This window comes from Seriola lalandi, unplaced genomic scaffold (assembly GCF_002814215.2).
Source record: "Seriola lalandi dorsalis isolate HSWRI2012SDOR001 ecotype SW California unplaced genomic scaffold, Sedor1 jcf7180002054560, whole genome shotgun sequence".
Lineage (NCBI taxonomy): Eukaryota > Metazoa > Chordata > Actinopteri > Carangiformes > Carangidae > Seriola > Seriola lalandi.
In genome coordinates this window covers 1,098,343-1,113,607 of record NW_019525113.1, presented here as the reverse complement: position 1 = coordinate 1,113,607, position 15,265 = coordinate 1,098,343, and the positions used below count along the sequence as shown (strand labels likewise).

The 15,265-nt window shown below is 41.4% G+C and overlaps 1 protein-coding gene across 2 annotated transcripts; it reads right to left on the bottom strand.

Moving 5' to 3' along the window:
• Window positions 1-834: 834 nt before the first annotated feature.
• On the bottom strand, window positions 835-14,784 carry ppp1r13l (protein phosphatase 1, regulatory subunit 13 like). Of its 2 annotated transcripts, none has more exons than XM_023416067.2 (13): window positions 14,605-14,784; window positions 8,833-8,895; window positions 8,600-8,721; window positions 7,491-8,052; window positions 6,457-6,549; window positions 6,225-6,313; window positions 5,159-5,531; window positions 4,613-5,073; window positions 4,108-4,245; window positions 3,292-3,425; window positions 2,903-3,069; window positions 2,158-2,351; window positions 835-2,035 (listed from the first exon to the last, which is right to left on the bottom strand). In XM_023416067.2, exons 2-13 carry the CDS (start codon window positions 8,867-8,869, stop codon window positions 2,000-2,002), a joined length of 2,406 nt encoding a protein of 801 aa, XP_023271835.1. In that variant the 5' UTR covers window positions 8,870-8,895; window positions 14,605-14,784; the 3' UTR covers window positions 835-1,999. The 2 variants fall into 2 exon arrangements, with proteins under 2 accessions (XP_023271835.1, XP_023271836.1); XM_023416068.2 differs by lacking the exon at window positions 14,605-14,784 and adding an exon at window positions 14,171-14,448.
• Window positions 14,785-15,265: the final 481 nt, after the last annotated feature.

The window sequence follows — 15,265 nt, the reverse complement described above, 5'->3', positions numbered from 1 at the left end:
ACCAGGGCGCTCCAGTCGAGGCCGGGAGGAGATCTATTTCAGCAGAACATTATGTATGCTGCCACAGGCCAGTGGACAGCTCAGTCCACTTAAATCTGCTGAATTATTCACCAGAAAATCTAAAACACTACATTAGCTCGCCACAGCTACTCACCACACTGTGTGTGAGTAAATCTTTAATATGTGTCTGTGTCTCCGTTTATGTCATCATCATTTGTTTTTGTAATCTACATAAAATTGAAAAAAAAAAGAAGAAAAACATTAAAGGGGAACAGCAGTCTGCTTCAAACAACATTGACACTAATATTCCTCAGGGATTGTGATGAAGCACACAAGTGTTGGTGTTTGCTTAATACCAGTGGGGTATAGATAGTCAGCAGATCAAAAGGCTTGAGTCAGACTTAATTAAAAAAATATTAATCATGTGTGTAGTCTTTTTTTTTAGTAATTACACTTATGCATAATAGTGAAGCTAATTGATTCATTAAGAATCACAGCAGTCGCCTGGGTGCTCTGTGGTGTAACAGAATAGGAGAGGGAGAGAGAATATAAGAATAAATATAACTTCAAGGAGGTATGAACAAAGTGCTATTAAGATTTAATACAATGCACGACACGGAGGAATGATACTGCACAAACATCCTTGATAAACGGTGTTTCCCTGTATATTAGTTTACATTAGATGCTAGTGTTGTAAAATGTAAATTCCTATGCTGGTGGTGAATTTATACTTGATTATACAGTGTCATCTGCTGGTCAGTCAAGGACATTTCACAGTCTCATTTTAAGCCTCAAACACATGACCATAACAAACGTTTTCAGTGGAACCCAAAAAACATGTAACTCATTTATTTCATGAATACCTAAACATTTGGTCGCTGTGTGCCCCTGTGTGTGACGGGTTACAGGTTTAGTGCACAGCTGTCCCACTAAATTGTTACAATGAACAACATAAAAAACAAACGCATCATCGAATACTCATTCTACCTCAGTGAATACAAACACATCACACACGTGACCAGTTTCATTGTCATAGAAAACACACGTTCTCTTTCAAACAGGATTAATTTATATAGGCAGCATAAAAAATATAGCAGAGGACCAACAGTGTGTGTAAAGACTAAAGCCAAGTGGAAACGAGCCAAATGCTGTCGAAGTCGTGCTGCGGCTGATTTAAAAAAATATTCTATAAAGTCTACAGGCACATTGGTAGGAAAACGTCAAATATCAAACATTATATGCGGCTGGTAAAGTCAGGAATGTGTATTAGGATCAATAAACCTTGCCTCACACAATAGTTCCAGTGACCGTGGAGACTAACACTAACATCTATGAATCTATCAGCAAAAACAGTGTAGATGTAGTACATAGAGAAAATATTATAAAAGAATAAAAGCTCCATGTCGACTCTCTTTCACAAAAAGTGCACAACGCTTCTTTGATGTAGCAGTAGACAACTCCCGTGCCCGTAATGAGTGGGTTGGTTTAGCTCCGAATGAAGCCGTCCTTTTCTAAATTGAGCAATCGTGGTTCATGTTTGTTGACAGCATACAGTTACAATGACCTCGCCGATGAATGGGCCGAACACCAACAGCCACTGTTTGCGTTCTGATTAGTAACCAGCCAATGACTTACTGGAACAGCAGGGAACATGGCCCTTTTGTAACCCTTGGACGGACACACATAGCTCAGCCCGACACGGTGCAGCATTGTGCAGCTTTACTAGAAAAGATATCCTACAGAGGAGCCAGTACGAATGATGTCACCTATAAAGATTTATCCTCGTCAGTACAGCTAAAGTGAATACTGAGACTTCTCCTTCAACTCTCCTTGAATGACAGATCAAAAACATTTCTCATGCCCTGCAGCGAGACAGCCCTTTCATAATCGCACAGACACGGTCCTTTCAAACAACAGTGTGAAGCTGTAACACACAGAGATTTCTTTTTGAGACAGTCCTCTGCACCAGTTTGACCAAGGTTGATCATCAAGAGACCACTTAGCAGAGAGATTTTGGTCGAATCTTCGGGAAAAGCTGAAAACAAAACAAAAAAGAAAACATTGACAATCATGTTATTTTTCTTCATTGTGAAACATATTGTGGTGAGAAAATCAGGAAATGAAGATTAAATTGTTCATTAGGAGGTGACATCTTACCCCAAAGTAGTTGTTTGGAACAAATCCCTCCCTTCCACAGAGTGAGGCCCACCACCACCCCGACCCCTCAGGTTTCTGCAGGATAGTGACCATGTCTCCCTCTCTGAAGCTCAGCTCATCGGCCGCCTGAGCCGGGTAGCTCCATAGAGCATACAGCACCCCACTGTTCTCCACCCCCATGGCCTCCTCCACACCTGATATCACGAAGAATATAGAAGATATATAAATCAGTCTGTGTTGCTGCTTTTTTTTCCCACATAAAAATCCTCATGTTTCCCAGACCTTCATCTACCAGTGAATACATGCAAAGTTTGAGTGTAATAAGTTCTAAACAACATTTCACATCGTTGGCAAAAATGCAGATTTAGTATAAAATAACACAAAAATCCTATATTTTTATACTTGCTATGACAATTTGTCCTGTTGAGGTGTCTTTGAATAAAACATCAGAACCTTCTCTGTTCCCTTTATGTTACTTTGGATGAGAATCTTAACTAAGAGCGATATATGTAAACTTATTGTTTCATCAGCTGTATTATGTGCATGTGTGTGAATGACTGATAGGAGACCCTTAAAAACGGGACATTTAACCAGAGGTTAAAAGGGCGTCAGATGCAACAAATGTCAACTGGTGTCATCCTATGATTCATTCTATCATGAAAGACTTTTAGCAGTTAATACTGCAGTGTCATAGGGTGTGTGTGTGTTTGTGTGTAATGGTGCATGTGTGGGCGAGTCGCCTCACCCTTTAGGAAACTCTCACACTCCTCGAATGCAACAGCATAAGGATCACACTTCTGGGAGGCAATAGCGCCGTCGCTCTCTGTCATGGCCATGACAGCGGCTCCATTCCTCACCAAAAACTCACACAGAGGACGATCGTTACAGGAGGCTGCACAGTGCAGTGGAGTCCTGTGGGCCAAAAAAACAGCACTAATTAAATACATCAAGGGTACAATGTTAAGTGCTAAAAATATCCAAGATTTATTATGACCTTCACAGTGTCATGAGCGAAGCCTTCACCTTGGCAAACTTAAAACCTATCCTGCTACCTTTACCGCCACAGAGCCTTCCGAGGAGGCCACAGTCAATGAGAGAGAAGATAAATGTGTAAAACAATAAGTAAATATTTACCAGCCGTGGCTGTCTGGTGAGCTGACATTGGCTCCGATGCGAACAAGGAAATCCACCACATTGTAATGGCCTCCGCAGATCGCATTGTGAAGGGCGGTGATGCCTTCGTCATTGGGTTGGCTGGGGTCGTTCATCTATGGAAAACATTTAACACAATTCATCAGTTAAACTGCAATTAAATGCATTACAAGAAGTGTGATGCTAAACAAAGAAATGTTTCTGTCGTAGCCGGCTTCTTCCATTTTCACAGCATTTAACCTCCAGCTCGTGGCTGGAAATAGAAGCTGTTGTACTGAGAAGCAGAGCTGTACTGAACAAACAAGGGCCTGCGTGCTCAGCATTCCTTCCCTGAGACAATGTAAGTTAAATATAACATATTTTTCACTGCTTCTTAATGTCCAAATTCAGAACTGGTGCACCAAGTTTGCCACTATGCTTTACTGTCTCATTTTAGACTGGTTTGACTTTCCACCCTATAAAATGTAATTATGGAGGATGCTGATACAAGCTAAAAAGAATTTCAAGTGTTTTTGGAAGATGTGGAGTTAGTACTGATGATAAATATGGCAAACAATATAACCAAAATGACAAATGCAAAGTGCTTTATTGCCTGCATTTTAATGTGTGAACCATTATTCAGTCTCTATGAATCAATCTGACCCCTATGATTTTGCTTTGAATACTAAATCATAGCTTAATGTATTAAAATATATTTTTTATCTATATAACCATTGATGTTATGGGTGTAGTATTTTGGGTATACTATCAGTCAAAGTAGTAGTAGCAGCATAGTAGTAGTAGTAGCTGTACACACACCTCCTGCACTGCTCTCTGCACTGTCTCCAGTTCTCCGACCAACGCTCCGTCCAGCAGCAGGACCAGTGGACTGAGCCGAGCTCGATTCCCGGTACCTCTGCGCTCCCGATTGGACCGCCGCAGAATAGAATGGTAGCTCTGAAGGGACAGAAAGGATGGTCAGTTGCATAAAGTAAAACACTTGACAGCAGAGAATCTCTTCCACAAACTAACCTTACATTAGCCGTTTAACAATGAAAACTGTTGCCAGATAATGTACAGTAGAAAGATAAACATGCCCTTTACAATGCACTGAAAGCATAATAACACATTCCCATTCTCTAATCCCATTATTATTTGACTCTATTATCTAATCCTCTGGTGATTTACTATATGTTTCTTTTCTTTTTTCATATGTTCCCTTTAAATGAACTGGCTTCATCAAATTTTCAGCCAAATCTTTTTTTTCCTTTTACAGTTTGACATCTTTCTGCTCATGATTATGTTCCTACGAGCCTTTTCTTACTCTGAAGTCATGGGGAATCAGTGAGGATGTCTGAGGTAGAGGGGCAGGAGGCATAGCGCTGTCCTCTCCTTCTGAGGAGCTGCTGGTCTCGCTACCCTGCTCCCCCTTCTGCCGGCGATCCTTCCTGCGAAAAAGCTTGTTAATGAGATTTTTGTACTGGTTTGGCTGATAGTGCGAGGCCCTCTTCAGGGGCTGTGACTGGTCCACGGAGCCCCGTCTCTTCAGCGCCCGGGGGATTTCTGCCCGGATACGGAGCAGCTCCTCCAGGTCAGGGATCTCCTGGGACTGGGCCTCAGGGGCCACGACTGGCTGCAGCCTGGTGGGGCTCAGGGGCCGGGGAGCAAGCGGCATGCCCTGCTCAATACCACCCCCTGGTATGCTGGGATTCTCACAAATCACAGGGATGTGATGAACAAAGTCCATCCGCTCTAACTCTGCATCTATATCCCCTGGGTTCAGCACTGCAAAGATGGATAGCACACCACATGTTAGTTGAACACAGATCCTGTGAACACAGACAATGTGCAGATATTAAATGTGTTTTACCATCGCTGTATATGGCTGGCTGTCTCAGCTCAGGTGGGTGTTGCAGAGGCTGGAGTACAGGTTGGTGGAAGAATTCCCTGGGCATGGGTATGGCAGGTTGGTAAGGGGGCATGTCCCCTTCTCCTCCTAGGACTCTGGGGTGGCGGGTTGCCATAGCTCCCCAATGAGGGTTTTGGAGACGCATGATGACAGAGAGAGGGATGGGTTTGCGCTGACGGGACTGAGTAGAAGTTGGTGGAATAGAAATACGGGAGATGATGGGCTGAGGGTAGTAAGGGGAGTGGGCTGGGGATGTGACATCTGGAGGTACTGATATGCGTGTGTTACGGGGAAGAGAACCATGGGAAAACGGGAGAGATGGAGAGCGAGGATCCTGGAAAGGGAAAATAAAGAGGGATAAATTCTTCCTCATCCCAAACCACAGTATCAGATACAATGTGAGTGGTCTCTCATAGAGCCAAATCACAGAGGATTATCGTTAATTCTGCAGCTCTATGGAGCTCTTAAGCCTCTTTTAGTTTTTTTTTTTAATATTACTGCTGGCTAATTTATTGTGTGCTTCAGTTTCATCAACGTATCAACAATTAGGCAACCACTTGTCAACTGCTAGCAGCAAAATGCTCTGATAGACCTGGTCAGTAGAGAGTCAGAGGTCAGGTGGAAAGAAACAAGGTTTCAACGGGACAATAATGTTGCCATGTGTCTGCCGGATGTGGAAGTATGCAGGTATTTCCTGACACAACTGAACTTGCTAGCTGTGTTTGGCTGAGCTTTTGGCAGTTCTGATGATTTGAACTAATAAAAAAGAAACACTATGACAGAGGTTTGAGTACGAGAATCCAATGAGGTGTGTGTTCTCTAGAAATGATGAATCTTATCAACACCTACAGTTTGTTGACGAAACTGAACGACAATATCAGGTAATTGCTGTATCTTCCTTTAGGTGAATATTTGTGGTTTCTCAAGCGCTTGAGGGAGTGGTGTAACAATTAACATGCAATGAAAAAGCAGATTACGTGGAACTAATTTTGAACCTAATTTGCATGTCTCTTTTAGCAGCACGCACCTTTTTGGGGCTCGGTGCTGGAGGAGGTCCATCAAGATTGGATTCTCTCCAGCTGCTACTTGGCACAGATCGCCGCAGCCAATCTGTCTCTGCAACAAGAAAGTGTTAAGTCAAGAAACAGAGCCCAGGCAGAGAACCAGGGCTCTTAGGACCAATTCATTCCATGACTTCACACCCAAAAAGAAATTTGAAAAAAAAAAACATAACAGATATGGATCAGAAATCAACCAACTGTCATAGGTGTGGTGAGGTTTTCTCTCATAGGACACATCCAGATCCGTCTCATTCCACTTGCCAGGACTCTTTTGCCGCTGCACACCCTCATCTGAGAGAGAAAGAGAGAATGAATCAGATAGAGAATGAAAATAAGTAAGTAAAAGAAACACAAAAGCAGAGTAGAAGTGCTAGAAAGAAGGAGAAATTACAAAAGTATGTTTTAAAAGAAAGGTACTTTATCTATAGAGTTGAAGGATCTCTTAAGAGCACTGTGACGTTAAACTCACATTCAATTTTAAAGCGTAATGTAATTCTTTTGGGTGGGCTGGCATGGTGACACAAATCACTTTTCCACTTTTTCACTGATAGGTTGCAGTGTATTTTCATAGTTGTTTTTTGTTTAAATGTGTTGCAGTATTTTTCTATTTTTGTGTCAAACAGGTAGGACTACCATACTGTATTTCTATGAAGCCCACTGGTAGCATTATGTTTGTTTTTGCCAAAGTTCAGTTACACCAAAAGTCAGCTTCCAGTGCTTTCCACCCACCCTAATATGAACAGACTGTTTGGGGTTCAGTAACATAACAGTAGGATTATTCATGAGCTTTTACTGTGACTAACATACAATATCTAAACACCATGTTCAGCAATACAATACCCTGTTCATCACTTCAACACACCATTAGATAGGGTAAATACTGAATATCAACAGCTGTCCAGCAATACACTGAGGGACAGTTCAGATTTAGTACCACCAGCTTCATGATTGTGCAGCACTTAATGACATCTGTAACGGAAACATCCACTTGAAACTGAAACTGTTTGTCATATTGTAAATATTACAGCGCAAATCCCTCAACTGCATGCTGAGGTCATGTTTCGTTTATGTACAGTCTCACAATCTCTCAGGGAGTTTCCCACCTTGCATCTGATGTTGACTCAAAATGACTACAATGCAAATAAAGTGAACTTAATCCCATGATTAAATATTTTTGTTGGCCCACAACTATCAGCTTACTGTATTAATGCTGCATAACTACAGCCACTCACCAGAATGCCTGATACCAAAATTTTTCGGGAGAGTGTTGGACATTGGATGATTGAAAGACAAAGGAGAGGGGCTTCTGTCCGGCCGAGGCGACCTGCGGCCCTGCGGGCTGTTGTCATAAGGGCTCAGCAGTTTGAAGGAGGAGTGGAGTGAAGGAGAGTGAGGTGGCTGGTCAAAACCTTTGGGGCTCGGGGAAGGGCTTCTATCTTTGTAACTCGTTGAACCTCGTGGGCTCCTGTCGTAATGAGAGGGGGAATTGCGTCTTCGGCTCTGAGGTGACTGGCCGTGCAAGTAGCTGTCGGATCCAGTTCGAGGAAGTGGAGAGTTTGCCCTCCTGTGGCTCTTGGGGGATGAGCGTGGGCTGGTGGTGAAGACAGGGGGGGATGGTGCCTTTTTATTGCTGGAGATGATGGAGTCCACAGAACGGAAAGATGTTGAGCTCGGGGAGAAAGGCATAGAGGCGGAGCTGCCATTGCTGCTGCTGCTACCTGACTGCCTTGTAGAGACGCAGATGTTGGGCAGCTCTGTGGACTGAGGCTTCTCTGGGGTGATTGTATGGCTGGTCTGCAAGGAAAACATTATAAACTTAAAATTTTAACGTAAAGGCTATACTATACTATACTACTGAATAGTAAAATTAGAGCACTGTGTTATTTCAACAAAGATCAAATATTAAATTGTTTTTTTTTTTGCAAAAATGACTGTGCATGAGTCTTTTACAGCGGGCACACGGCTACGACTCACAGGACACATTTATGATGAATACTGACAAAATAATTATTTTGGTTAATATGACAAGGTGTTTAAATTTTACTGGTCAGTGGAGTAGTGGATCATTTAGCTAAATATGTGGCCAGGTAAACCCCAGGAACACATTTTAGATTAAAAGAAATAATAATGAAACAAACCCTCAAATGGAAAAAACCAGATGCTAGTGGCACGACAGAGGCTAGCTAGGAGAGGGTGCAGGACTTCAGCTCACTAAAGCAGGACACATACTTCAAATACTACAAAGAATATGACTGTTACAAACTGCTGCAAACTAACAGCTAAAAGAAGAAACCAGTACTCAAGGTCTGTGTTTGTTGAGTGTGTTTGTATGTATTTGTACCTGAAGCTCGGACACTGTATTGTTGTTGTTGGAGGAGGCCTCCTTCAGCAGGGAGTTAAACTCTCTGGATAACTCGTCCGCTGTAGCCAGCGATGCATTTAGGTCATCATTTATGGTCTGGACTGAATATAAACCACAGAAGTACCACAGACAATTAGCAAAGGATATTACACCCATGTGAACAAATAAGACACTGAGCCAAAAGGACAAATCAAGGGTTTGTGGAAACTCACACAGCATGCCGCTGCCAACGCCTGTCTGAGAACTCATGGCTGCGAGGTAGCAGTGTTCTGCTCCTGTAAAACAAAACCACCACAGCTTTTAGGAGAAAAGTCTCCACACCACCTTCAACTAACAATGTTTTTACAATCTTTTATGTGCATTCAGCATGGACACTTTACAGGACTCGGCTCGGCTCCTGCCGATGGTAAAACACTACAGCTCAAAGATTCATACGAACAAGCTGGTTTCTGCCATTCTATTTGACTAAGCCTCTGACTCTAGTCCAGGTCTAGTCTTGCTGTGTCTTCAAACTGAACATGCAACATAGCTCCCTGCTCTCTCATCCCCTCAGGCACTCCACAGGTCTGTGAACAGTTAACCTGAATGCTCTTCATGTCCAAACAACCCAAAATCTGCTTATACTTTAGCAACTGCAACAAAAAAGCACTTGTAAGCAAAAGATTTATGTGAATGCACTAAATAAATAAATAGATAAATCTCAGCCTTAACCCTTTGTGTTAGGTGAGCTGGCAGCAGTACTCGCTGACTCAACCAAATTATCTGTGACGCCAGGTATTTCAGCTAACATCACCTATGATTAGTCTGTTTGAAAGCCAGTTTCACACAGACAGACATACAGTACAGTGCAAGTGGATGACAGATTATACTACTACTCCAGACAGTTGCGTATGCCGACAGGTCAGTTAGTCAAGTCTGGGTGTGAAAAGACATCCAATGTGTCATTGAATAATTTCTGATTTCTGCTCATCCATATACTCTACATGTGACAACAACAGCTGTCAAAAATTGAGAAAACTAAGACTTTGGAAGACTTTGGCCAAGAAGTTGTCAATTTGTATTTTTGGGCAACAGTATCACAAGTTTTAATTAAATTAAAAGAAAAAATAGAGAGTTCACTGCTTTGATGAATTTTCATTAATAGGGGATTAAAAAAAAGAAAAGCAAATTAGTCCATGGCACCTTCCTCACAAAATTAAAATACAAACACTCTTGTTTAAGCACTGTAAAGACTTAAAGGTCCCATATAGTATAAAATTTGATTTCTATGTCTTTTTTGATTATGAAGCAGGTCTAGGTTTTATATTAATACTGTGAAAGTATCAAAGCCTCGTCCACAGAGAAATGCACACAGCCTGTATTCAGAAACTGAGCCTCAAAACCAGTCATAAGGACTAACTAGGTAACTTTGTGATGTCACAACAAAACAGTCACCACTTTCAGTCATGCCCCACCCACCTGGACCCACTTCCCAACCTTGCAGGATTTGGTTTCTCTAAATGTTTACCTAAAATCTGCTATATCTTTATTTGATCACTCAGAAAACAGTCAGCCAATCAGAAGACAGGCTCAGAGCCTCTCACTAGAGCCCGAGAGAAGAAAATACTTTTTCTTATGGATCAACACTTCAAATAAAACACAGGAAAAGAGTAAAAATACGGGACCTTTGATATTGTAAAGAACCTTTCATTCATGGCATTCTTAAATCTAGACCAGAAAGTCCTGATATTCATGTACACCTAGATAACATATATGTCATGTTAATCTAAACCCAATATACTGTATTATTTCCATTGGATAGTAAATATGTGCATTTTGAGGCTGAAATAATAAAATATCCATACATTTTATTTAAATCATACATTTATCAAAGTGTACTGTACCATCCTCACACACTTGTCTCCCATTTACAATCCTGCTTTAACTAATAATGCCATTCATGTTTAGTAACACAGGCAGATGGAAAGTGAAGTCAGTGTTTCTGGCTGTGGAAAACAAGGAATCCTCTGTCCCTGATGATTCAGCAGCTAGGCCTGCTGTGTGACCACTTACCATTACTGTGAGCTGTTTTGGTACGTTTCCCACTTCAAAAACCAACTAAGGGCTACTCTTAAACTGTATTATATCATCATGTGCAGTGTATAACAGGTGTATTGGTTTCTTTGTGCCTACTGCTGGCCCTGAATGCCCCGTCTGCATGTTCTTCAGTTAGAAATACCCTATTTTTTCAATGGTAACCTTCATTTATTGAATGTATTTCTTCAACTGTGGAAAAATAAGCCTTACAACATCTCCAAAGCTGTCTTCTCTAGTTGTATTTTGTTTAGTCATACAGAAACAGAAAACAAGATATGATACACATAAAACAGATTTGGAGGTGTTGAAAGGATTTTCTCACTTCTCTTTCCCTTTTTGTGCCCCCTATTACAACATCTGACACACCCTTCTCATTCACTGGATAAGCCCCCAACAACAGTTGAACATTAGCCTGGACAAGAAGGAAACATGTCACATAAGGTCATCAAATTGAAGTGCACAGCACTGTCAGATAATAAATGTTCTTCACAATGTGTGCTGTGCTGTGCTGTAGCAGGGACTTGTCGTTCTGGCGACAGGGTCACATTCCTTACCACTCCTCCCAGTGAGGCATCCACCTCACAATGTCTGGGACGCTTATCTCTGTCAACGGCAGCTCACACAAAAACAGATTAAACTCTCTCTGACTCACAAAGGTCAGGTCGATCGCTCGCTCGCTCAACTCTCCCTCTTCCTGCCCTGTAATTCATTCACCCCGCCTCTCCCCTCCCTGTGAAACGCTTCTGTGTGCTGTGTTGTCACTGGCACGTTATCACATCACCACCAAACTACATGTGAAAGTGCTGTAAGTGAACATTGAGTACTTAATAAGATGAAAACTGTAATTAAAAACATCAGTGGTAATTTGCATCTTCTCTTCACTCTTATTAGCATATTTTACTATTGTGCAAATACAGTAAGGTGAACTTGTTTTCTAGGCTAGACTTTCCCTTTCAGCATTCAGGAACAGAAACATTAATCATCTCAAAATTTAACGTGGACTGACAGATTGTGGTGGCTGCGGCGATGCTGTTCTCTGGACCAGGCTTGCTGACCTGCTGCTGCACTTCAGTCACTTTCTCACGAGAAGTTTCTTTAAAATGTCATAAACATTTTCTTTCCAGTGCTTAGATTACAATGGCAGCTGGTTCGACCATTTTAACATACCTCAATTAGCTCTCTCGAGTGGTAAAGTCAAGATGAAAACCACAAGATAAAAACATGAGGGAGTGCTTAACTCCTTAACTTGGCAACTCAGAAACTTTGCTAATGGACACTCAGAAAAGCAGAAAGATCCTGTGGGAAGCAGAAAGGAGGTTTAAGGATTAAAGACAATAATCATTAGTTTTGCAGAATGCCAGGGTGTGTCTGACCGAGACTACACGCAGTCCCTCCTTCTCTCCCATTCCTTCTAAGTACTTCACCAACAATCCATGATTACGCATCTAACTGATTCTCTAGTTTCTGCTGAACTCCTCATTTTCATCTAGGCGTCCATTCCTTTCCTTCCTCTCCTGTTTCACAATTGTGGCTGCCTCATTCATATCCTTCCTCCAGACCTGTCTGGCTTTGTCTATGTTCCCTCATGGCAGGGAACCTGGCTGAGACCGAATGATAAGAAAATTCCTGTATTACAACTTGATGCTTCCCTTTATGATTTGCTTTTCATCTTTCTTTGTCAAGGACTTCTAAAATCTCAGTCTGGCTGTTAGTCATCATGCACACAACATAAACTAAATTACCACAAAACTACCACTGGTGGATAAACCTGCTGCCAATCCCCACAGTTGTGATTTCACATGGCTGCGGTGATACACTCTCTTAAGCTCCAGGGAAAACAGACACATTGCTTTTAAAATCTTATTTTCACAAGCTTTCTTAACTGCTCTTGCATAGAGCCTGATTCAAAATATCCAGAATATCATTGGTGTGAGTTCACCTGGAAGTGTTTTCATGGCAGAAGTCCAAGGTCAAAGATAACAAAGGTGTCATGTTTACACTGGCTCACCACAATCTCGAATAATGGGGAGTCAATTAAAATGAGCAGCTGGTATTTCTGGATTCTAACTGGAGATTAAGGTCATGGTGCAAAATGTGCAAATGCAGGTGGGAGTTACATCGTAATTCTTGCATAAGACACCAGGAATTTGTGTCATAGAGCTCTAGGAAGGAGATCATCTGGTGCATTTATGGTTTTCCCCTTCAGTACCTGCCACCACAGGAAGTGTTTCCAAGAAAAGTGTATCTACGACACCTCACCTCAGGTCTCGAGCTGTATCGACTTTTTTCCCAGCTACTGTACATAAGCCGTTGAGTTAAATTTGACTGTTGAATGATGAGTTGACCTATGACCATCCATAAATAGCTCATAGATCACTCATGTCTTCTACTCCCAGCTTTCATCAAGCATAAGCTTCTCACATACATAAACTCCACCCAAAGTACTTTTTATAATGCTTACGCCCAACCTACTAATTCATTGAAATGCTTAGCCTGTCTACCTGTGTAAATACACACAAGTGTGCAGCACACTCATGATGCTGCAGGCTCTCCTTTGGCAAAGTGGCCTCTGGCACTATGCTAGTTACCCTCTTCACAGTGTTCTCCGCAGCATGTGACTTAGGAATCTCTCAGTGCTACACAACATAACAGACATTTCTGGCAAGTTACATGCTCAGTCTAATGCCTGCAATGTGTCATGCTCATGCTGAGGAGTGAAAAAAAAGGTGTACAAAGCAGGGCCATTACCAAGAGAGGACAAATACTATGGCTGTCTGTTTGCATGTGTGTACATGTATGAACTGAATCACTATGAGGAGAGTAAAATTACAAGGTGTTCTGGTGATAGTATGAACAATTTGTTAGGAAACAGGTATCTGCAAATGCATGACACAATGCAACCCAGCTGGTTTGGATTGAGAACCGGTACAGAACACACAAGTTGGATGAATGCCATCTAAATCCTGCTCTGACAGGAAGGTTTGGTTTGCACACAAATTACAGTTGTGTCAAAATCAGTCCTGCCAACACATTTCAGTTCCTAACTTGCAACAAAATTCCCATATCATTACATACTATCTATATGGCACTATACTTTCATTGCACTAATATCATCATTCACTAATATTATCATATCATTATTATCATAACGTGAACAGCTCATTTTTGCATTTTGTATTATACTATTATATTAGTACCACAATGTGTACAGCTTTTTTTTTTTTCAAATTTACTGTATTGTGCTGCTACTCTACCTGTCTCTGTAAATTGCCCCTCAGGAACAAATCAAGTGTTTTGCATTGAACTGAACTGAATAAGAATGGGCGTGTAAGGACAGCAACAATCACAAATCACCACTAATTCATTCAATTATGACAGGTCAGAATATCCTGAACATTCAATAATAATATTACATAAAATATCATAAAAACACTATTTAACCAGATAGGATCACTATTAATAAAAGCATAATACCTCGTGGGTCCTTGTAGATAGTAACTCCTCATAGGTTGTAAATAGCTGTATAATGACTATAATACTGGCTGCACACAGGTCTATCAATGTCCAGCAGCTTTGCTGTGGCACTTCAGCTTCACTCTGTGGCCGTAGACTCTGAGGCATGCCAGGCAGAGATGGTAGCCTAACATCTGATTTTCATTAGTTTAAGAAGAAGCTCCTCCTCGCAACAAGACCCCTCACAATGAACGAGAAAACCGTGGAAAGAACTAAAGAGGAAAATCCGTTTTCCCAACAACTGGTGCTACGAACAGACACTAACGACGCACCAATCGTACGCCACAAACATGGTATTATAAAGCGTAATTCATCACGAGTCTTCAAACTCATACAGTTAATCTCACGCAGAAGTGCGTAGCCTACGTTACGAAGCGGATTGAAAAAATCATTACCTCAAGAATGAGAGTCCTTTAGTTCTTTTGTCTCAGACTAAAAACAAAAGCTGAGCCCTAGTCAAAGTTTCTTGTCTTCCTGAAGTCGGGTTCCTTAGTCTGTGTTTGCCTCTTGTGTCAGTGGCTCCAGACATTTAGTCATAGCTGCGTACCGAGTGGAGTTATTTTGGCTCAGAGTCCAGCCCCTCTGGATCTCTCCGCCACTGTAACCCGAGCCAGGTGTTTCTACCACAGCTGGCCCAGGTAAAATATGCCACCAGGTTTGACCTGACATTTTCAATTGACGTTTTCTTTGAAGTAGCCCACATGAAAGCATTGAATACAAAGAATATGATTCGAATACAATTATTCTTTTATACATTTATGTTGACTAATGTGAAAAATGCAACATCTATAGGAGTAATATTTTTTTTTACATACTTACAGCATCTTCAGTACAGATTTTATAACGCATTCAGCCTTTAAATGTGGGGGCAAAGTTTTTTAAGTTGTATTCTGTTGTTGTTAGAGCTGATTCAAGGGGGATCTCATGTCAATTTCTGTGCCAGATAGGGCCCTTTAGAAAAAGTATCAGTATGTTCTGTCATTCTGATTCATGCTGGTGTTGTCCAAGTCAGACTACGAGCATAAAATACAATCAGAGGCCATAGATATCCATTAT